Source organism: Triturus cristatus, chromosome 2_1 (genome assembly GCF_964204655.1).
Source record: "Triturus cristatus chromosome 2_1, aTriCri1.1, whole genome shotgun sequence".
NCBI classification, from domain to species: Eukaryota; Metazoa; Chordata; class Amphibia; order Caudata; family Salamandridae; genus Triturus; species Triturus cristatus.
In genome coordinates, this window is record NC_140581.1 from 968,677,283 (window position 1) to 968,702,162 (window position 24,880).

A 24,880-nucleotide genomic window follows, 5' to 3' on the forward strand; every position below is an offset into this window, starting at 1 on the left:
TGCAGAGTGGGGCGGATTTGCGGTGTCCGGCCGAAGCCAAAGGTTGCAGATGAACAAATCCGGTATTCAAGGGGGACAAAGTCTTTGTGCTTTAAGGCAGCCAGGTCCTCCGGGGTTTTTGAGGTTACTGGCTGCAGGATACACCAGGATTTTGCAGGAGCAGGTTTCAAGGGGGAGACAGGCCGGTAGGGCTAAGGCCAAGTCAGTTGGCATCTTCCTCTTGTTAGCTGCTGCACGGCTGTTCGGTCCTTCTTTTTCTTCTTCTTGAAGTTTCTTCTTGTCTGAGGAAGCAAGGTTCAGGGGTGCCCCTAAATACTAGATTTAGGGGTGTTACAGGTAGGTAAAAGGCCAGGGACCAATGGGTCCCTTCCTTGGGGTGGGTACACCCCCTATCATGCCACCCTCCACTGGGAGGGGCCATGAGCCTGTCCCTGGTTGGCTGAGTCTCCCCATCTGCAAGATGGCTAGGACTGAGAGTTGTGCTTCACTTCGCCTCCCCCACCTGAGGGGTGGAGTTGGCAGAGCTGGGCACACCTCTCTTCCTCACTTGTTTTTCCCACGGTTCTCCCGCCCAAAGTGGGGGTCAGAACCAGCGGGGACAAGTTGCTGAAAGCAGCAAGTAGCCTGGGGAAGCTCACAAAGACGGCAAGCGTTTGAAGCTTCCCCTTCGTGAACCCTGCCCATCATGGGAGAGGAGGCTAGGCACCTCCTCCCAGGATGTGCATTGTTTCAGGCCCCAGAGAGCAGCAGGGGTCCAGAAACATGTCTGGTGGTGGCAGCTGAAAGCAGCCACTCAGCCTGGACACTAGTGGTAGGTTTGTTTTCAGGGGCATCTCTAAAATGCCCTCTGTGTGCATTTTCCATAAAATCCCACACTGGCATCAGTGTAGGATTAATGTGCTGAGAAGTTTGATACCAAACTTTTCAGTTTTCAGTGTAGTCATTATGGTGCTGTGGAGTTCGTAATGACAAACTCCCAGCACCATATACTCTCAATGGCAGCACTGCACTTACAATGTCTAAGAATAGACTTAGACACTGTTGGGGTACAGGGCTCATGCACCTGTACCTCCACCGCTGGTATAGTGCACCCAGCTAGAGGGGTGACTGATCTAGAGTCAGAAGTACAAAGATATAGATCACAAATAGTGGTCACAAATTGCGCACAGATTATTTGTTTCCTGACTGTGACATTGCAGATGCAACACATGTACTAGTAGGTTCGTCTCAAAATGATCCGTTGCAGGGGGTCACCGAATGACCTACCTAATCAATTAGGCAGGTCGCTATTTGTGACCCCTTGTGATTAGCAACAACACAATGATAGTAGGCTGCAAGGAACAGCAGGCAACCTCCACTGTGTTTGCATTATCAAATGGGAAACTGATTTTTAAAACAGCGCTTATGCCACAATGTAACAGGGACTGCTTTAAACAGGATTCCCATTTGGAAAGACATTTGAGAGTGGTGTAATCTTTCCAGTCCTTGAACATTCAACAGCTCTAACCTGAGCATTAGCTTTCCTGGCTTGGCCAGTAAGGCCTGTCTAGTTTTGCAGTCAATAGCTTTGGATTGTGACATCTGTGTAACTTTAAATTTTTCTTTCCTCCCATCCAAGTAGATTCTCAGTATAGATGGCCATGAGAAACTGCATAACCAGAATGTTTTAACTTCATGTAATTCCTAAGGATATGCAGCTAATTTGCTAAAAATGCACCATTTACCAATCTAAATTCAGCATTTTCCAGATGTTTTTGTTGAAGATTTGCCAATATTTAGGGCCTGATTTAGATTTCGGCGGAGGGGTTACTTTGTCATAATAGTGACGGATATCCCATCCGCCGAAATATAAATCCTGTTATATCCTATGCAATTTATATTCCTGCGGACAGGATATCCGTCTGAATAACCTGTCTGTCAAAATCTAAATCAGGATCTTAGGGCCTGATTACGGGTTCGGTGGTCTTCCAGTGGGCCAACACACTAGCGCCACGATGAAAGACCACCAAACCCGTAGTCAGACCGCCTGCCGGATTATTCGTGTAATCCAGGTCGGGTGGTCCTACTGCGGAGGTCCCATTATGGTGCGTATCTAAGGCACATAAGTGTGCCTTAGACATGCACCCCCGTGAGGCCGCCACAGCCCATTCATGCACGGGAAGTAATGCAAAATGTTGTGTATTTCTTCCTGTGAAGGAGAGGGGGTGACAAAATACAGAGGGGCACATGTACCCCCCTGCATGCACCCCCCTGCATGCACCCCCATTCACAGAGGTGACAGGGGACCCCTGAGATTCCTCACCACCACTCTTTTCATGAAAAGGTGAGCAGTCAGGAAACTCGTAATATGCTCGACAGTGCCGCAGCGGCACCACCAGCAAATGGCATCTTCAGACTGCAGCATCACTGTCACGGGATCCCTGTTCCCCTGTGGTTGTGGCAGTCCTGTGGCGGTTCCAGCACCGCACTAAAAATACAGTGGTCGGACCACTAGTGCAGGGGTGCTCGGACCGCGACTACAGCAGTCCAGTGAACTGCCATAGTCGCAATGAGGCCCTATGTCTCCTCTCCTATTGTTAGGACAGTGTTGAAGAAGGGGGCGGAAGTAGCAATACTCTGATTACCAACTGGTAATCCTCATTTCATTGATAAGTACCCTTCCTGTCACACTGCAAGGTTCTATGTTTTCCTTACTTTTGCAATACGTATTCCCGACCCTTGTGGTATTGCTTTAGTAAACCAAGAGGGATTTTAGGGGGAAATTCAAGTGTTTATTTAATCAGAGAAAGGAAGAGGCTTCACATATTTCAAAATGTACAGTTCAAATATGAGAGCTAGTTTTCCAGACATGACTCATCTGGAGGGGGTCATAGTTTTGACATCAAAGAAGACTTTCCTGTAATGGGGTAAATAGTAAGCAATGAAATAATTTAGCTCCTTAGTGGCTTCCATAATCCCCGAGAAGTGCATTGCTGCATGAGGATTTTTTAAGCAACAAAAACCAATAATGGTGCATCTGTAGTGTTGTATTCATGCACTAATGGATAAAAGCCTGCTTTTAATTCAATTGCAGAAATCTATAGTTTGTTTTTGAGGACATGCAAGCGATAGCTCAGTAATTACATGCAGGTTTACTGATGTTGGTTTGAAACACACTGATAGCGGATTTTGATTGTCTCTAAGATGAGTGTTGTTTGTTATTTTGCCCACCAGGCAGATGCAATCTATCTTTTTTCGGCTGTCACAGATGTGGCTTCTCATCCTGCATCTGTTTCTCCTATAGTCAGATTGGCACTTCGAACTTGAAATCTTATACATCATTGGCAAAGTGACAACGTCTGAGGAACCTTGCAAGGCACACACAGAGACACGCACACAAAGGCACACGTGCACACGCACTGACACACATGAAGGGACAGATATACACACATGCAAAGCAACATACGCAAAAGCACATATACCTCTGCACAAAAAGAGATGGTTGCTTTATTAAATCATTACACCCTTTCATGCGTGAGATTAGGGGGTCCTTTGTGCACAGTGCAGACATACATCATCAGTGCTATAATAATAAAAGGCGGGCGTGCAACGACTCAGGTGATGGAGAAAAGTGAGGAAAGGTAGGAAACAAAAGTGACAGGTAAGACACAAGGGATGTCTTTAGTATCGAAGATTTAGTGATTCAAACCTTAAAAGTGCTGCGATTTCAAATTACACTTTGACTTAGTCTACACAGTAAAAATGTGGACATCCCCTTAAAATTGTGAGTCCATTGGACTCAAGTCCATCAGAAGAAACTATTGACAAATATTTTGAAACTGGATTAAGCAGTCTATTAACTTTTAGTGAATTTTGAATTGCGACAATATGTTTATACAATTGTAGCCCAGATATTTTGGTACACTTCACATTTTCTTTACTGGACTCCTTCTTGGTGGTGTTGTGCTTAGCTGTTAGCAGAAGAGGAGGAAATTACTAAGTACTTTAGACTTGAACAAGGATATGTGGCTTGAAGGTGAAGGGACTGATTTTTACCAGGATCTTGGTTTTTGATCCATTCAGACATAAGAAACTGTCTTTCATCCGGTGGAAAATGTGGTCCACACAGGGCGCCTTGTTATTCTGGTTTGTTGGCCTGTTTTCAACATGAAAATTAATTTGCGTATCATCACCGTACATTTGGAGATTAACCTGGCATTGCCATATGAACTACGCAAGTAGCCACATATAAACACTAAAAAGTGGGTAGGATACAGAGGACTCCTGTGGTACTTGCCATGTCACATCAATGATAAGGATTCTATTGACCCAATCCAATCTTGATGGCAGCATTTCCAAAGGAAAGATTTGAGCCATAACAGAACAAAGTTAACAACTGTGGCCCATTCTTCAAGTCTACTTAGCAGGATGTTGGGAGTCCCTGTAAAATAGGGAGCTGTCTGGTCATCTCTCTTTCCATTATATTGCTAGAATAGGGTAGGTTGGAGATAGGCCCATAGTTGGGCAGGGTCTGAGTAAAAGCTGAATATTTCTTCCTGAGGCCTGGGATGGTGGTTTGTTCCAAAGCGGTATGGGCGATATTAGGGAGAAAGGATATGTTCATCACTTTGTGAGGTCCAGTTCAAGTGATGGGAGGAACTGCATTATCAATGCCGTAAAAGTAGTCAAAGTTTCATCCAATAGGGCTAAGGCCAGCATATGTGCAATAGTGAATGTTCCTAAATATTTCCCCTCTATCTTACATGCTTTTTAGCCTTGCTATAAAGCTTTTACTGAAATTATTTATCACTAATTTAGCACAAATTGGCATTCAGTTTGGAAAATCTGAGATCAAAGCCTCAGCCCATGTTGTTAACGTTTTATGGTATCCTGAAATACTTCTCCCACTTATGTATAATGCTGGAAAAGGCTTTGTCAGAGGCTAAAACTTAAATGTCGTCGAACAGGAGAGTTCTGTCTATGTCCAACCAATACCAGGGATAGGCATTGTGATGCGGACTTGAATAGGCAGGGCAAGTTTCCGAAATTCATGGGTATCCATTTTGCAGTGTTCTTGGACATGACAATCAAGAATCTACATAAGAACCACCTAGAAATAATTTATAAATCTGTTAAGCGAATTGCCAGGTGGAAGACATGCTCAAAGTAAAAATGTCTTTTGAATCAGGGGCGGCCATAAGTTAACACATTTTATTCCTTAAAAAAATGTGTATGTCACACCCATAGCTGCAGTAAGACATGACTACTAACAAAAGATGCTTTGTGAATCAGTCTTGGGTATTCCTGAGTATTTCACCTAAGTGAGGAGTAAAATGCAATTACTCACAGCAAAAGCTTGGTGAATCAGGCCCAGAGAGCGGAGGGGCTGACAAGGACCCTTACCATGTCTATCTGAAGGTTGAAAATGGCATATATATTCTGTCAAAGTTAACTCTGGATCCCCTCACTGCCAGTGAGGGAGATGTCTCCAGCATCAAGTCTTTAGCTTGAGGTGTGGTTCATGCACTGAGAGATGGGTGAGAGATAGACACTGAGATAACAGTACTGCGGATGAGATCCCGAGTTCCATTGTCCAGGGGCATAGCTCTGACTGAAGATGGCTGGATGATTCGTAAGTGAAGATGGGCCAGTAGAATAATTTCCAGTTTGGTTTTTTTCTCCAATTTTTATTGCCATTCCAAAAAGAAACAGGGTATATTCAGTATATAAATACAATTATACATAAAATACAAATGATAAATATGAAGATAATCCAATTAAGAAAAGGGGAGAACAAAGACCAGTCAAGCACGTCAGTTATATGTATATGAGACCAATCATCTCAACATACCCTTTGAATATGCAAAATAACACTTGAAGGAACAAAACATCTAAGTAGGTATATTCCTAATTATATATGGGGAGCCATGTTAAAGCTGTCATAGATCCAGAAAAGAACCCCAAATACAATGAAATTGTTATCAGGACTTTCAGACAGTTGTGGTTTAATTGTATAGTTCTATTAGCCTTTGAATGTTTTTAAGTAATTCCTCGTCTGACATTGATTCAATGTCAGGGTCAGGTGTGTAGCCGGCTAAAATCAGCCATGTTGCTCCTGGTCTACCGAGTGGACCAAGCCTGGTAATGTGATTATAATGTTTTAGGGCGCCTTTAAACCAGAGCTCATGCTCCTGGTATGTGAGTGGAATTTCAATATCCTCGAAAGGAATATATTCCTCTGGTGGTTCATCTTCTTTGTAGAAGTGAAACACATGTGTTACTGGATTTGATTCTGGGAATACTATCCATGAATAGAATACCTCTGTCTGGTGAGATTCATGTGCCTCTATCACAAAAACTGCTCTACCACTTCTTGGTGTTAGACCAGATTTTATAAGTATTAGAGTGATGACTCTCCTTAAATTTGGTGGGATGTGTATAACACCCGCTTCGTTTTCATTAAAACCTGTAACGTCAGCCGCAGCTGTACCGTTTTCAACGACAACATCACCGTGGTCGGCCACTGTTTAAATGAAAAATGCAGAGCAAGTTTCAAGGGAACAAAGATAAGGTGCACAATATTTTGGAACACTGTATCCTTCAACGTTGAACAAAACCAAACAGCTAATACATAGGACTTTCGTCATACCTAGGTATGGCGAATATTATCCCTACCCATTCCAGACGTCTTATGGAGTTTTATGAGTAGAGGGTCTCTGAGAAAAGCACGACTGAGTTACTTCAGCATCTAGCATTAAATTAGTGCCTTACCAAACCGTTGGGCGCCATGTAGTGTAGTTCCTATATCCCTGATAGGCTCTGCACATTGGAATAACATACACTATAGATTTGACATAGGACTAAGGTCAGTATGTTTCTATCGAGTATATTAAACTTAATTACTTGTGTGTGCCAGCTAACTCAGAGCTCACTAGAAACTTCTCGAAATTACAAAAAGGGATTAGTCTCTGACAACCGCATAAACATGACAAATTTGTTTCCCTTTAGAATCGGAACAGTCTCAGAATCGTGGAACGAATAGATAACAGTTTCCATCAGTCAATCGTGCATGCTTCGTTTCTACAAGTTGCACAAAAATAGAGAGACTGGCGTTTCAATAAAAGGGTTTATTGAACAGTCTTATTTCTCATGCAAGAGATATGATGTACAATATGTACTAGGTTAGTAGTAAGATAAAAGAATACTGCAATAGCATGGTTTGTAGCTATGACATATATTAATCAAAATACATACATAAATAACATAATGCTAAAATGTGATACTCATCTGATGCTTCTAAATTGTTCTACCCCAGTGTACCTAACCTAAGTGCAGTACGAGATTTGAAGTAGGTGCTGTTTCTAAAGTATAGCTAGCTATATTTTAGTTTAGCCCAGAGTTGCCAAAAGTTTCTCTAAGTTCTAGTCAGCTCCATACCTGAGAATGAGAGAGGTTGGAATCTCTTTTCTGGACTCAATAGTCTCCATTAGAGGAAGTTGGGGCTTAATTTCGCTGAGTTTACCAATTTATGTCCGATAATTGTATATTTAGCTGTGAAGACCACCACTGTTGAGGAAGAGGTGTCTGTAGAGAAAGAATGTTCAATGGAGATGGTATAAAGACTAGAGACAATTCCCATGGAATTCTTCCAGGTTTGGATATATTGTGCAATTGGGGATTGGGAGGTTATGTCCTGATATGTTGCCATTATTGATGAAAGGGCACCTCTAAGCTGATTATATCTATTGAATTTTGAAGAAGGGAGTCCAAATTCTTGTTATGAGAACGACTTTAAAGAGTGTTGTTGCATGGATTTATCATTATCTTTGTTTATTTTATTTTTAGCCCAAAGGGGCCAGTTGAACTCCCCTCCCCTATGCACAATATCTGCAATATTTCAGCGTGGAGCATGGAAATGCAAGCAATTATGAGAATTCTTAAGTTTTCTGTCAAGCTAACTGTGAAGAATAAATTATCGAATTAGTAAAATTTGTAAATCAATGATGCTTGGTGTAAAAAATTGCCAGTTCCATGTCTGATTTGAGTAATGTCTGTTCAAATCTAATCCAAGGGGGAGTGTTGCTATGAGTAGATAACATATATATAGAGTGAGCAATTTGTTTTGCAATCATATAATTTTCTAAGTGAGTAGACATAAATCCCCTTTTGCTGAAGATGAATATAATTTTGAGCCCTTCAGACGAGGTCAATCCCACCCCCCCCAAATACATTCGTAAATGGTCATGGTTTTGAGAAATGAACGTGAGATAGATAAAGGTACCAACTCAAAAATGTAAGTACATTCTGGGATCATATTCTTCTTTATGATCTGTACCCTACCCCAAAGTGATAGATTCTGAAGCGACCAGCGTTGGAAGTTTCACTTAATTGGGCAACTATAAGTTACAGATTGTCCATGATCATGTCTTTTAATCCTTGAATAATAAGTATCCCAAATAATTTTAACTTTGAATGGAGCCACTTGAAGGGGAGATTCCTAAGAGAGGCATAGGTAGTAATGGAAGTTTGTGGTAATGCAAGTCCAAATGCTGAAAATATGGTCAGTTGAGATATTAAAGAGGTTTAGGAGAGCGTTGTTTGTGAAAGAGTCAGTCGGATATTATCTGCATATAACAGGCTTTTTTTTCCACCCACAGTGGTTTGAATCCCTTTAATATCATTATTATTCCGTGTGGCTATAGCCATTTGTTCAAGAACCAAAACAAACAACAGAAGTGGTAATGGGCATCCTTGTCTGGTACCACAATAGACCTTAAAGTAAGGAGATGTGAAGCCCTGCAAGTAACAGAGGCTGTTGGCAAATGATACATTCCTTTAGTTAAAGTGACAAAATCTTTGCTAATTACTATACTTTCCATAGTGCGGAACAAATAACTCCACTTTACTTGATTTTTCTGCAACTAGGGAAAGGAAGACTTTCACTTCCATGTCCTGCCTCAGTTGCCATAACACGTGTGAAAGATTGCAGAGGCACGTTATAGATGAACGTCCCGGTACAAACCTGACTTGTGATGGGTGTATTAGAGAGGTAAAGACCGAATTAAGACAAGTGGCCATGATTTTGTCCAGAAATTTAACATCCAAATTGATTAATGAGATTGGCCTATAACCAGACCACTCAATGGGGTCTCAACTTGGTTTTGGGTTGACCATGATACACGCCCTTAAAAAATCAGGTGGTAAATTTTCCATCTGCAATACTTCATTAAAGACTGATCCTAAAATTGGGATGGTATAATTTCTGGTAATTATGTAAAATTCAATAGGGAATCCATATTCCCCTGGTGCTTTACCTGTGGCCAGACAATCAATGGCATTGACTATCTTGTCGATTGTGATTTCACCCGCCAATTTGTCTTTCTGCTATAGTGTAAGTTTGGGGATATTGAGTTTGAAGAAGAAGGCCTCTTCTTCTGTCTGATCTGAACAATTTGTGGATATGTACAGTGTTTCATAATATTTCTGAAAGTCGGAAAGAATTTCTGAAGGAAGTGTAAGTTGCCATTACTATTTCTAATAGCAGGGATCGTTCTGGAAGATTCTTGCTGGCGAAGTTGATGAGCCAGTAGTCTCCCAATCTTTTACCCTCATTCATAGAAGTGCTGACAAAATAGACATTTTGCAGCATGGGATGCATAGAGGTTGGGGAGAGCAATTTCACAGAAAGTAGTTTCTTGAACATATCTGGGGATTTCATTTGAGAATAACTGAATGTAAGATTTGTGATCTCCTTCTCTAAACATATTCTAGAGATGTTTGCTTGTTTTTATGCAATTGCTGTATCCCTCATAATCAAGCCTCTCGGCACTGCTTTTTCGGCTCCCCATAACACGTGAACACTAGTTACCGAGTGTTCATTATCCTTTAGAAATTGCTCAACATAGTTAATGCTTTTCCTGAGGAGTTGTATTTGAAGTCAGGTTCAACTTCCAATGAGGCCTCGGGGGTTGTGTGAGTCCCAGATCCATCTGAATATCTATAAGATCAGAGTCAGATGTACTACAGGGGATGATATTTGTATTAATTACTTATTGTAAAACAGAGGAGGAAACTAAAAAGTAGTTGATTCTCGCACGTACTGAGTATGAGCATACGGTCAATATGTCAATAAACGGATCAATGGTAATGTTATAATCTCCTCTGATTATAACTCAGGGAGGAATCACAAGATGTCAGTAGCTTACTAAATTGTGACATAAATACAGTTTTAGAGTCCCTAGGACCATATATGGAACATACTGTTAAAAAGGTGTTGCATATGTGAAGTTTAACAAAGATGTATCTCCCATCTGTATATACCCCCTTTTGCACTTCTGTAGGGTAGGTAATTTTAAAAGAATGGCTACATTGCATTTTCTTTGAGATGTGCATTCCTTGGATTTTGTGTCAGAAAGCGACTTGGGCAGGACCCCCTTCTCCCTGCGGCCTCCAGTTGGGTGGCAGAGGGGGCACTTATGGTGCTCCCCTGTGAATCCCTGCACAGTGTTTCAGGTACCTCATAGCCGGTTTACGGCTGCAGCAAAAGCTCCCATTGTGAAATGCGAGTTTGCGACCACACCATGTGTGGTCACATTATTATTAGCGTATGCAGAACCCCCGACCAATGGTCGGGAGGTTCCTATACCGATACATGACATCGTAATAGGGCCCAAAGTGTTAGACAATTTGTTACACTCTGCTTTTACGATTTATTAGGAAAGAAACGTTTGAGGTGATGTGAGTGTAGTGATTAAGGATTAGCAAGGCCAGCAGACCTAAGAGGTTTAAATAACAGTGTCCCGTATGAATATTGAGTATCGCTTGTCAAAGTTAGAATCGTACTTGTGAGATAAAAATGGCAAACATTATCTTGATAAGTGATGTCACAAAAAACTTGAAGAGGAAAGAGCGTATCAATAATACTTTAAATATCAGAATACGGCATTATGACTCTATCTATCACAGTGCAGGAAAGGATAGAGAAAGAAGGGCAAATGAAAAATGCCATAAATAATACATTACAAGTCTTTGCAATACGATAATCAGGTTCTATTAGAGTCCCTTAGTTAAGTTTTCAAAGGTGATCTAGATTTGTCTTTCAGTGTCAATAACTTCCAAGCTCTATGTTTGGGGCAATGGGACCAATTCTGAGTCACAGTTTCTCATCTGCCACGTTCATCCGGTCTGAAGCATTATCACTGCTTGGTTCGTGTTGGAGGAGTGTTCTTATATTCCATCGTCGATCCAATGCTGTCCAAGTCATTCAGAAAAGCTTCCAATTCGTGTGGGTCTAGATAATCTTTGTTTGTCCTTGATAGCTTACAAGCATTGTGGTCGGTTCCAACAGTCCATATTTGATTTCGCTCTTCTTTAATATAAATTATAGAGCTGGGAATTGCTCCCTTTTGAAATTGGTTAGATCAGAAAAGTCTGCCGTAATGATAATCTGGATTTTGTTGCAGAGGTATGGGCCAAGTTTCCTTGCTTCTGTGATGATTTGCTGTGCCTGTTGGGGGCACTAGCAGAAAGCCAGGATGAGACAGGGTTGTTGAGTACACGTAGAGAACTCTGAGGGTACTCTGTGGGCACGCTGGAATTCAAGTTGGGGTGAAAAAGAGATCCCCATTTGTGTAGGATTCAGATAAGTGAGGAATTAAAAAATGCTGTCCTTCTCTAAATGCTCAAGCATTCCAAAAATTCTGATATTGTCTCTTCTGCTTCGATCTTTCAAGCCAATTGTTTTTTTGTTGGAGATACCAGATGCATAGGGAGTTTGTCAAGTCTCGATTCAACTTCTATAACGCGTCCATCCGTAAGGTGCATGTGTGATTGGAATTGGTTGACTTCACTCCTAAGAGATTGCACTCCCAGAGTAGTTGCAGATACTCCATAAGTTTTCTGAAGTGATAACATTTTTAATGTCTAACAGTTCTCTGAGTAGAGTATGACTAGCTGATGTCCTTTCAGGGTATGACCAGAAAGGTGTATATGCCACAAATCAGCATATCCCCATTTCTATTGTAGATGTTCCTTTAGTTGATCCATTTAAAAAAAGAGTTAAATAAACAATTTAGGCTTTTGCTGGGAGATGTATCCTTTGTGAAAAAAAGGAAAATACAAAAAAATGAGAGGTTATGTCAGACCTGGAGACTGTTAGTTGTTTATTTAATGCCTGGAAGGTTTCAGGAGCCGAAAAGTGAAGATGTGCTTTCTTCCTTTCAAACAGGAAAGGCATTTCCCAAAATGGGCTTGTGGATCATACTCAGGAAATCAAACAAAGAGGTTGGTGAGTCGTACAGCTGTGGGACAGCTAGCCGCGTCAGGAATTAAAATGGCGGGTACAGCCCAAATTCCGATCTTCGATCTTGTAGGGTTTTCTAAAAAATAAGTAAGCTGGGAGGATCAGAAATTGACCTGGGCCTTGCGGTCCTCTTCGGAGCTTCAGCAATGAGCTGCCATTCACCGCGGTGTCAAGCTGCTACCCCACAATTTCCCCAAAAATGTGAAGTAGACTTTACATTCCCTAATGAACCTTGGGTTGTGGCTACCATCTTGTAACAAAGCTAAACACCACTGTTTGAAGCAAGGATTCCATGCCAGAGCAGAGGAAACAAGTTCATGCTACAGTAGAAGGTTTCTGATCCCAATCAGGCCATTAGAAATAATATGGAACATAAACATTCATTGCCAATGCAAATACTCCTTCAAAAGAATGTTATGAGTTGACAGTGGAACACACTTGAGTTGCAAAATAATACTGTCCCTCCATCCCATCCCAGGTTGCAATATGGATCTATTTTATAAACAAATCCTAGGGAGATAATTGTGACTATTTGCCCTCTTTTGAAAGCCTTTTGGCACAAGCTCTTCATTGATGAGTCATGCTCTGCAGTACTCGGACATGCAATTTAATAGATTGACATACTCTGGTACATGTGTACGCACTGATATTACAAAAATACTTTTTATGGACTGGAATTTTCTGAAACCTTCTGCAGAATTGAATTTTGCACATTGTGTTTTTTGTTGCTTGCAAAAGTTTGTTATGATTTACTGAACTGTAGTGCACACTCTTTTTTTGTGCTGTTTGTCTTCAATGGGGGTAATGAACATCAATAAAGGTGAGCCTTAAATGTAAGCCTTAAAATGTACTGAGCAGCAAATACAGTGAGCACACCCATCCCATCTTCCACCCCCCTAGGTTCAGGCAGTGTTTTGGGGGTTGCAAGGTCTCAATGAAAGATTATAATACTTCAGGGTTTGGAACAGTACTCAGTCAAATCATTTTTCTGCATCCACGGTCATATATATGGCCATCAGAAAAGAGTACACTGATAAAAGGCTGATTGTATGCACTGCAGACACATATATGACTCACACAAATCAAGCAGAGATGAACAAACATAGGGGCTGATTTAAATGTTTGCAGAAAGGGTACTTTGTTGCAGTGGCAATAGAGTACCTTTTCTACCAACCTAAAGGCCCTCCTGCCTTAATTAGACGCCGGTGGTCCTTCAGTGTATTGACTACTCTGTCTCCACTGCTTATACAAAACGTACTCCGTTGGTCCGTCAGCGGTTTTACCATTTGTCTGGCTGCTATATTTAGATTGGGCAGGCACATGGCCAGTTTTCATTGCCCATCACCGCCATGAAAAACATGGCGGCCAGGGGCAGTGAAAACCTTTAGATGACACCCACGCCATGGGAGAATGTTGATGGAGCCGTCCATCAAAATTACAATGCATTTCCATGGAATAGCCGTGACAGTGGTTCCTGGAAATACAAGAGATTTCCGCAGGGTCAGCGGACCTCTCTAAATAAGGCGAGTGGGGTACCCTCATCATGGTGGGAGTAAGGTACTCCACCGTTGCCACTGTAATTAGTCCGTCTGCCTAAATTTAAATCAGACCCATAGTGTGTTGCTACCTACCCCATCAGAAATGAATGTCAATCATAATTTGTCTGATAGAGAAAATTTTAACAGGTTTCACCACCGTATCTGCCATAAGAGATTATCAATCAATCAAATAATATTTGGATAGCATGGCTCATCACGCCGGGGGTATCCAGGTGCTGTGCTGCAGGTCTCAGTCGAAAAGCCAGGTCTGGAGTCCCTTCCTTAAGTGGTTGAGCAAGGGTGAAGTGCAGAGGTGGAGAAGGAGGGTGTTTCAGGCTTTGGTGGTGAGGTGAGAGAATGAGTGTCCCCTGTGTGGATGTGGCAGGTTTGTGGCATCTGAGCGAGGTTGAGGTGCATGGAGTGAAGGTTTCTGGAGGTTGGTGGAAGGTCAGGCAGTGGTTCAAGTAGTGAGGTCCTTGGTTGTGGAGGGCTTTGTAGGCATGGGCCAGTAGCTTGAAATGGCATCTCTTGTGGATGAGGAGTCAGTAGAGCACTTTCAGGTGCATATTGGAACATATGAGCACTATACGTTGTGGTAAGACGAATACAAAATTGACAGCACATTTCAAAGAAGTGGGCCACACAGAAAAAGATCTAATTTGGACCGTACTTGATAGACCCTTTATTCCACCAAATACAGTCGACATCGCCAATTTTCTATTGGTGAGTGAACAGCGGTGGGTCGACAGATTGGGGTGCAGCCATAGGGGTCTGAATGATTGCATCCAAAGGTTTCAACTCCATGGGATCATGGGAAAATAATGTGCAGGACACTGAGAAAACAGATGTAATGTCACATAGTTTAAAAGTAAGGCTTGAGGGTATGAAAACTTACATAACACACAAAACAATAGCCAGTGAGCGCTGTAACTAGATAGTTAGACCGAATGGTGCAGAATGAAGAAAAATGGCAGTAAATAAAAATGAGCTGCTAATATAAATATAGCAGACAGCAAAAAACGTTTTTGTCTAAATAGAGGGACAATAAAATGGAGCGCTGTCACTAGATAGCTATAACGAAGGGTGTGGAAAGTGATTAAAACAACCACAAATAATTGAACAGCCAACACAAATATATCAGGCAATGCAAGATTTAGCCTAATTTAAGAAAAATAACATTGACGGAACTCCAATATGCCCACCATAGTGAAAGACGATGGGTTGAGAAAATAACCAGTCTAGTTGTTGGAGGACTTCCCCACACGCATACGTGCCCACGTGATATACACGTAGGGATGTTTTAAAATAGGAAAAGAATAGGGCACCGGTACCGTCGGTGGACTCGGACTGGGAATAGGACTCCCGCTGATCTTGGAGTAGTAAGTGGGGTACCTAGAACATGGGAGAAGTCATATTGGGGCCACCCGATATTTTGTAGAGTTTAATGGAGCGATGGTTAATTTTGGGCTATTACCTTTACAATGGGGAACGCATATGCCAGGTTTACAAGAGAGGTGTGTGCACCGAACAGCTCATGGACCAATATTGGTGGAGAGACAAGAATGGCGCTTTAACAATTGGTTCCATTGAACAGGCTGTCTGATGCACAATAACGAACGAGGGAACCACATAGACTCAATGAATAGAAATGACAACCCACAAAAAGGATGAAGGCTGTCTTTTTCTTTCTGTATTTGTATAGAGTGTGACGAACAGATCACGGTCCCAAGATGGTTCAGAGTTTAGCAAATAGCAGATAAACTCGGGTAGGAATACATTTGCATGCAGTATGCATAACGTAGATGGTGAGATAAAGACACCACATATTACATAGATGGGGAGCTTTTGGTTTACACATATAATTAAAACTAATTAATTTGTGAGAGCAACAAATTAATGGTAAAGCACTGAACACTTTTGGAGCTTATCTGTCTTTTATTCTAACACCACGGGTGTTACTGCCTGTTCATAATCAATTGGGTGGAGATGTCCGCCGTTTTAATACATACTATTATGAAATTAATAGTAAAATCAATATTGGAAGGAGCACTAAGGGTGAGGGAAAGAAAATAGAGGTATATGAATACAAGTTTGTTCTCTTTGTTCTTCATTCACAGTAATTGGGTTCCTCTATGCAATAGCGTAGATGGCGAAATGGAGAGTGTCCAGTGATTAAGTAATTTGAGACCCGAGTGTGGGTTAAGACCACGATTGTCTCAAGGGATCAATACCATGACGAAGGCCACCTTGACCCGTGGGGGCATTTAAAAAAGGCCGAAACATGTTGGTTCCTGCAAACAGGATATGGGGGCATTGATCTCCCCGGCGTATCCTATTAACTTTTAACCCTATCGAGGGCGACCAAGAATAAAGGTAACCTTCGGTTCCCCTCAAATAGTTTTAACATTATTATTTGTGTTTTGCACCTTATGATCCCTTCCTGAGGGAATAACTATTTGCCTATACTTTTGTTTGTGTATATACTGTCTTTTCTCACCACTGTATATTAAAAAAAAATTATTTTGCGCTCCGCCCAGTGTGCCTGCACCTGGGCGTTAGTCGCGGCCCAATGATGAAGCATGACACTGCAAAGTGTGTGAGGGCAGTATTAAGAAATTAGATTTCTTTCCCCCGCCCCCTTCCTTCTCCCGTTCCAGATTGGAAAATTAGAGTAGTTCATAGTGGAAATATGCATTAGCATTCTTTTGGCAAAAATGCGCACTGAAGTCCAAGAGCCCTTTTTTTTTAGTATTGCAGTCCTTTTCTTTTTTAGTGAGTAATAAGCTTTGTAGGGGGAGTTAGAGAAGGCTATTCCCTTGTCTCTCCTTATTGTGATTTTCTCTGCTTACATTATGGCTCTGATTTACAAAGTTTTATGTTGGGTTTGCATTACTCTTTTTCACACAGACCCGACACAAAATCCATTTTGGTATTTACAAAGAAACGCAAATGGTGATTTGCATTGGCTTGTAGCCAAAATGAATTCAAAGCAGAACAATGTTATGTTGTTATGTTATGTTACGTCCACTTGTAACGCGCACGGCTACTCATGAGTGTCCCGGCGCGGTGCCACAAAGGTGAGAGAGAGAAAGTTTTAAGCAAACAAATGAGTCTTCAATCTCCGTTTGAACAGAACAGGGTCGTGAATGGTGCATAAGTCAAGGGGAAAAGCATTCCAGGCCAGACTGGCCTTCACAACAAAGGAGCTTCCCCCGAGCCTCTGAAGCTTAAAGCGTGGGACCCAGGCAAGGCGGAGGGACATAGAGCGGAGAGCACGTGAAGGGACATAAAAGGAGAACCGTTTCTGAAGATAGAGAGGGCCGTGCCCGTGGAGAGCCCGATGGGCCAAGACCAGAGATTTAAATTTAATTCTAGTGAAGGGAACGCAGATGATGATGCAAGCTGGTCCTTGCTGAAATGCTCAATAGTAGTCTAGCCGAAGTGTTCTGTATAACCTGAAGTTTTCTCAGCAGATAGGCCGGAATACCAACATAGAGGGCATTAGCATAGTCCAAGCGTGACAGAATCAGGGCACAAGTAACTGTTTCTTTCGCCGCCTGTGGGAGAAGCGGAAAGAAAGACCTAAGAGTCTTAAAAAGGCCAAAACAGCAGCCGGTCAGTTTCTTGATGTGCGTCGAAAATGAAAGGGACTCATCGAACCATATCCCCAGATTTTGGCAGGCTGGCCCGTAGAGAGAGGCAGAGGAGAGTTCGATGGCCACAATAAATTACGAAAGTTGGGAGGGAATCTTCCAAATAGCAGAATCTCGGATTTCTGTTCATTACATTTCAGCTGTGCGACCGCTAACCAAGTAAAGACGGCAGCAAGGCAATGTTGAGCCGCTTGGACCGAATCCGATGCCTTACCCAGGTGAAAAGTAGCTGGGTGTCGTCCGCATAGGCCATCACCTTAGCCCCTAGCTCCTCTGCCAGATAAATCAAAGGAGTGACATAGATATTAAAGAGGAGCGGGCTAAGAGCGGAGCCCTGTGGGACCCCAGTCGTGACCAACTGAGAAGGGGAGGAGCACGGGGGGAGTCAAATCTGTTCAGCACGATCCTCCAAAAAGGACCTTACCCAACTCCAAACAGCACCCGTAACACCAATTTCTGCTAGACGAGCCAGCAGAAGATCGTGGGGGACTGTGTCAAACGCCGCAGAGAGATCCAACAGAACTAGAGCTGCTCTCCCACCAGCGTCAAGACAGTCCCGAACAGCCTCTGACACCTCCACTAAAACCGTCTCCATGCTGTGGGAGGCTCGGAACCCTGATTGCGCTGGGTGCAGGAGAGCCTCTCTCTCCACATACTCAGTAAGTTGTTTATTCACCGCTTTCTCACAGACCCTGGCAATAGCCGGGAGAAGGGAAATAGAACGGTAATTCCCTGGATTAAGGTGGTCCAGGGAGGGCTTTTTGAGGAGCGGCAGAATCTTCGCCTGTTTCCAGGCCCGGGGAATGGCGGCTGTCAGGAGGGACCTGTTAACAATAAGGTCCACCTCCACATGTACGCTCATAGCCACTGCAGCCAGAAGCCTAGCCGGGCAAGGATCCGACGGCTAGCCTGACTTGAGCCCCGTAAGGATTTTAAGAGATTCCGGAGGGTCAATGGGACTGAAGACTGACAGCGAGCAGGCAGAGGCAGCCGGTTGCTCCACTGCAGGACACGCCCTACTGATCACTCCAGGAGGAAAAGACGCCTGGATAGCCCGTATCTTATTCATAAAGGAGCCGGCAAGTATGTTACACCAGGCCAGTGAGGGTGGAGTCGCTCTCGATTGAGCAAGCGGAGATGTAAAACTCTGCACTATGGAGAAGATCTCTTTAGAGTTGTTACTGGCAGAGTCAATGCGAGTGGCATAGAATTGTCCCTTAGCCCGTGCTATAGCTTCATAATAGGTTTTTTGCATGACTCTGAGCCTTTGCTTAGCCATAGGGCAGTAGACGCACCTGTGCCAGGTCCGTTCAAGAACCTTGCACTCGTGCTTAAGCGTTTTAAGGGCAGAGTTGAACCAGGGTTTAGAGGGGGAATCTTTAACCGGTTTAGAGGACCGGGGAAAGGCCACAGAATCAGCCGCACGCGACACCCAATTTGTAAACGCTGATAAACACTCCTCAAGATCCCCCGACAGAATGGGCCTAGACCGATCAAGAGCCTGGCTAAATTCTTGCGGATCGATTTTCCCAAACATTGCCCTTTGAAACAAAGGCACCACTTTCTCCACATTAACTACATCCCAAGAAAAGTATGAGATAAAGTGGTCTGACCAGGACACCGGGCACGGCACCGGGCACAATGCTCTGTTTTGTGTTACTTTGGTCAATGGGGCATTTCTTGGGTCATGCATGGGCATTCCTGCGCATCCACCCATTGATTTTGACACAAATCCATATTTACATAGAATTGTATCAAAAGAAAAGAGGGGCACGGTGTATTCCAATGGAACTAGGGTAATGAAGGCCATTTGTTGTCATGGCAAGTTTTGAATGTAATAATCCCCGCCAACGTATTGAATGTTTCTAAATGATCACCTTTGGAACATTTTTGAATTTGTGACCTATAAAGAAAGGTTGGCATGTATTTGAGCCAAAATACGGGACCGACCTGAGACTGGTGTAACAGGGAGAAATATTTTTTTATTTCTCCTCATTTTTGCAACTAACACATGCAAATAGGAAATTGCCTTAAAGTGTACATAAACAGTGCATAATCCATTTTGAGTGGCTTGGATTCATTAGGACTTTTTCAATGGAACCCCATCCTCAACAAATCTAGGACCAAATTATCCCTTGCCGTATTTAAGACAGCCCTTAAAATTGACCTTCGCTGCATCGAGCACATGCTTAAACAATCCACCTTACAGTTGACAGATCCACGCCCAATTTACCCACTTTTCTATGCTACCACCTTGCTCAATGTCCTATATATAACCTTGATTCTGTGTAGTGTTTTGGTTAATTTGCTTTCCTTCAAATAAATATAAATATACTTAAAAGGCTAATTTCTAGTATTATGATGTTGCTAGCTGAACTCTGAGCAAATAATAAACATGGCCGAAGCATACAATGCTCATGATGAATATGAACAAATATAATTTGGACAAGTTACAAATTCAACAAACCAACTTCATTTGTAGAAAGAGTATCAATATTTCAAAGCGAATTAGAAATGTATATAAAATTAAACTTGGTGGATTATTCAATTATAAATTGGTGGATTATTCAATTAAAAATGTGTTCAGGTCTGGTTCAAGAGTGTGTCTACGTTTAGAATGGTGGATTTTGTCAATTTTCCATCTGAAATAAATCTAAGGCATTTCTTTAAAAACAGTCAACGTTTGGACAGAGAGGAGTTTGCTTTTGCCCTTCTTTCTAGCTTCTTGCCAGATGTTTCTTTTCACTTACATTCCTGAAAGAGGATCAAACTTTGAGACAGACTTACAGTCAAAAACAAGATTTAATGAAAACATAATCTTTATGATTTAGGCCCTCATTACAAGGGCTGCATGAATCTTAATGTGCATGCAAATGGCAGTTTGCGCTGAAATCAGGATTCCACAATATTTTAAAATACCCAGGAAATCATTTGGCGGGTTAAACTTGGCAAACCTTTTGAGGAAAAATGCCACAATATACCATGGATTGCACCTTGAAGCAGGGCACAACATGCATTGCCATGTTATCACCCTTACCAAGATAAAGAACTCAAAATGTGTGGTAACAGCACACAAGACAAAAAATGGATCATGCACTGTAGGTATTGACTAGGTGTGGTATTAAACCAATTTATTGCTGCTGCACATGAAATGAGGCCCTTGAAGTTTATGTGCATTGTCTTGTGCTTAATAAATCAGGACTCTAGATAGCTGGTCACATATCAATGAGCTTACCTAAAACTGTACTAGAAAGTCATTTTCGATGACCCGTAGAATTTGTTGATGTAAAAAGATAAAGGCGCAAATGCATCAAGCTAATTACCGGTCGCAAATGGGGCGATTCACAGAATCGGCCCCTTTGCAACCGGTAATTGGCCTTTTGGGATGCATCAAGCCGAAAGCCATTCGGAAAATTTGCGATGACCTCTTTTGCGAATGCAGTTAGGTAATTGCAATTTGCGATTCCCTGAATGCAATGCAAGTATTCCCAGAATGCGACTTTGCATTAAGGAATCGCAAATTACCATCAACTTCAAGTTGATGGTAATTTGCAATTACTTGGAAAATTTCACAAAATTGCATTTTTCTAAGTGCCATCGAGGTGGGCTCGACCATATTCCATCTTCTTAAGAGCTCCCTGGAATATGGTCGAGCCCACCTCGACTTGTAGGCGTCGAGGTGTCCCAATGATGAAGCATGACACCAGTAGGGTGTGTGAGGGAATATAAAACAAAAGGAGTTGCCTCCTTCCCCACTTATTAGTGGAGGTGGGCTCGACCATATTCCAGGGAGCTCTTAAGAAGATGGAATATGGAATATGGTCGAGCCCACCTCGACTTGTAGGCGTCGAGGTGTCCCAATGATGAAGCATGACACCACTAGGGTGTGTGAGGGAATATAAAACAAAAGGAGTTGCCTCCTTCCCCACTTATTAGTGGTGGTCTATCCTGACTTCACTTAGGGACCTCAACACCTGGGAGCTCTAGGTCTGTTCAAATACAACTCGCAATCTCATTATGAGTTGCTAGTGGGGAGTACTTCTGGTAAAATAGTGTAAAGACCCGGGAGGGTGTACTCCTCCCTTTAGTTCCTCTCAGCCCCCCTGTAAGTTTGGAATCCTTTCCTACTTACGTTTGTGCTTAGCATGTGTGTGCGCCACATGTGCACACATGCCAATTTTGGTGGTGCGTCAGGGTGGCCTTTTGGCCCCCTAGCACCCTTGAAAAATGCGCAATTTGCGATTGCCTTTTTGGTAATCACAAATTGTGAATTGTTTCCCATTCATTCCGGTGGGCCTCTAGGCCCGTAGGAATTAACGGGAAGGCATTCCCTATTAGCGAAATGCAATTTGCGATTCGCTTATAGGGAATGTGTATTAATCGCAATTTATTTAGCGATTCCTACATGCATAAGGATTTGCGATTCCTAAATAGCCATTCCTTAATAATCGCTATTAAGATATCATAATTCCTTATGTTGATGCATGTGCTCCATAGATCATTAAGGCAGCAGAACTGGCATAGACCAGAACAGCATACTCCAGAATAGAGTAGAGCAAAATAGCATAGACCCGGAGCTTTTCTTATTCTTGGTTTGGCAGGGGGTCTTCATTGGAGTTGCTTTGCTTAATGATGTAAGCCTGGCCATTGCTGTTACTTCTTTCTGCAGATGTGGGACTTCCTCTTGCCTTTCTCATAGGCAAAAATCTTCTCACAGCACAATCTAAGCAGCGTCTTTCCGATTGTAGCATGAGTGTTAAAATCTGTGGTAGCTGTTGATATGCACAATTAACCTCTTTCCTCACCCCCCACCCCTGGTTCGGCATGAAGCTAATACTTTCTGGCTCTCCATGATGATTGCTCTACCTAGGCCTAAGCAGGAGTTTCTATCAGTTGTATACCCATCCCTTTGACTCAATCCAGACAAAACAGCAAGTTTCGCCTTTAGACATTGCTCTTCCTTCACAAGAGAAAAAACAATTTAACAGCACAGCTGGGTACAATCTTATGCTCTGCGCATATCTTCGAGCTTGCACCAAATAATGTCATACTATGCTACACCTTTACAGGAGTCTATTTGAAAGCCCTTTACACCGGAAGCATCTGACTACAAGGTACACATTTTATTTTAGATAGTTAGAACCTCATCATAGACACACAATGTTTAAAAGAAATATCATTGAGTTGTATCATCCCACTTGATTAAAACAAACAACTCACAATTGAACTGAGCTGATATGTTTATGAGACTGTCTTGATTAAATGATGAGCAAAAACCACGAAATGACAAATATGTGATGCACACGTACCCGGATCAAACTGGATGAGCTTGGATGGACTTGAGGTAAAGTCTTCTCCTTCTTTGGCAGATATAGCATTCACCTTAGAAGAGATAAAACACCACTTTATGAATGGCTAGGTTGTATAATGCTTACGCAACCTTGACCCCCTACTGAGTTCATGACAATACATCCATATAGTTAAGCAGGAATTCTTGTGGTTCATTATTCAATTGGATATTTCCCTTGGAAGTACATGTAATGAAAAATCGATATAGACAAGAGGAAGAAACTAAACTAAATTATAAATACAAATCTATCTTTAAACTGTCTTTGCATCTAATTGTTGTTTCTAAATGTTTTTGGTTTTGGCCACATAACATTAGAATATGATACTGTGTTCAAGAAAATAAGTAACAATATGATCAGCACTCTGAAATGTAAAGAAAGTGACTGGACCAGTTTTTGGGTTCAACCCCAACTGATGAGACCGCAGACAATTGTTCAGTCACAGTACATCATGAACCTAGTGATGGCGAGTGAAGTTTTAGGCAAGTGCCTCTTAGAGCTTTGACCCACCTAACCAAGTTCTTCCAGAAATATCAACTTCCCTGACTGAGCCTGCTGTGATTCAACTTGCCAAGTACAAGTGGCTCGATCAGAGATTTGTGATGTCAAGGGTCCACCACTTCTCTCTTCCTCTACCTTACATCTGCAGAATACTTCCTTAGATTCCAGAATGAACTCAAACCTTGCATATGAAGGCCTTCAGCCTGAGCACACCACAATGCTTAATATTTTGTTTTCACTTACAGTGGTCCAGCCACTAACTCATCAGTGTTTAGCCATTGCCTCCATCTTATTGTTAATGACTGCTAAGTATTATTGTGTGCTATACTAGAAAAAAACAAATTAAATGCATCCTTAAAGTAGTGTGTAAATAAAATCTTTACAGTGCATCAACCTAGCATTGTAAATGACCCCTTCCCCAATTGTTGCGTCTATCAGTCTATTGCCCAATCATTTGTATACAAGAATTTGTAGTCAATAGGTCTGACGTTGGTTGCCACCCTTTTGACTTTGACAATACTTGTTTTGTTCGGTCAGGGATTTTGCAAAATGAAATTGATAGGGAAGTTGCTGGGCCATCATCAATCTGAAAAAGCAGTGGTTTTGGTCTCAAAAACACACATTGTCATGTTAGTTCCTGGCACTGAAGGGAACTACTTGGTGTGCGGATATGTTCTTTGTGAAAGAGCAGAATGCCTTCACTGGCTGATGTGGGCTGACCCATTGCCCAATGCTGTATGTTGTAGTGGGCAGAAGATAAATGTGAATAACATAATAACAGACCAATAGATGAAGAATGCTGGCTGAAAGCCCCTCTAAGTGAGTAGACTATACAATTGATTTTAGTAAAATCAAAAAGCCTTGGCTCATGCCAGATCTAAAACCAGCGCCAAATAAAGCACTCTACAACTTGACCTTCCAAAGAAAAAACACAGAAAAGCTACAGGTTTGATAAGGAATTATGCAGGGAAACTTATGATAAAAATCCATTGCCACCTTGTCTGTATTCCTTTTCACAATACAGATGAATATGAGGTCAAACAATCAATGCAGAAAACAGGCAACTCCACTTGCCCCTTTAATATAAAACACATTCTATTTTATTCCAAAAACGATTATACACAATATACATGTTGTACATGTGTTATAAGTGGGTGTGTTCATGTGCCATTTTCTTAAAACTGTTGTATGAACAGACAGATGCACCAAACGTCATTTTCTCACACTAATAGTGTTTTGATGCAAACATCAATTAAAGGCGTAAATACATAAGGCTGTAAATCAAGCATTTAGGTAACTAATTCAAAGTAAAACAACAGTTGCAAGTGCCAGGTGTACTATGTCTGCTGTGCGTTCTAGTACAGTGTTTCTATGGATTTCCTCTAAGAACCTTATCCAGCTGGTTCAACCCCACAGCAGGCTACAATCTAAGAATAAAAGATACATTATAAATTACACCATCTTAACTAATGCTGTGACATTCATGAGGACATCAGGGTCTGGGTTAGTTACATCCTACAGGAGCACATATCCATTGCAGTGATAGCATGCAGAGGTGCA

At 42.0% G+C, this 24,880-nt stretch overlaps 1 protein-coding gene across 1 annotated transcript in view; it reads right to left on the reverse strand.

Annotated features, from left to right (window-relative positions):
• Nucleotides 1–24,880, reverse strand: part of FREM1 (FRAS1 related extracellular matrix 1) — a 578,635-nt gene that overhangs the window by 48,959 nt on the left and 504,796 nt on the right. Inside the window, exon 29 of the mRNA XM_085633804.1 lies at nucleotides 22,781–22,853. Coding sequence (XP_085489930.1) covers nucleotides 22,781–22,853 — 73 coding nt within the window. The remainder of the gene's footprint in view (nucleotides 1–22,780; nucleotides 22,854–24,880) is intronic.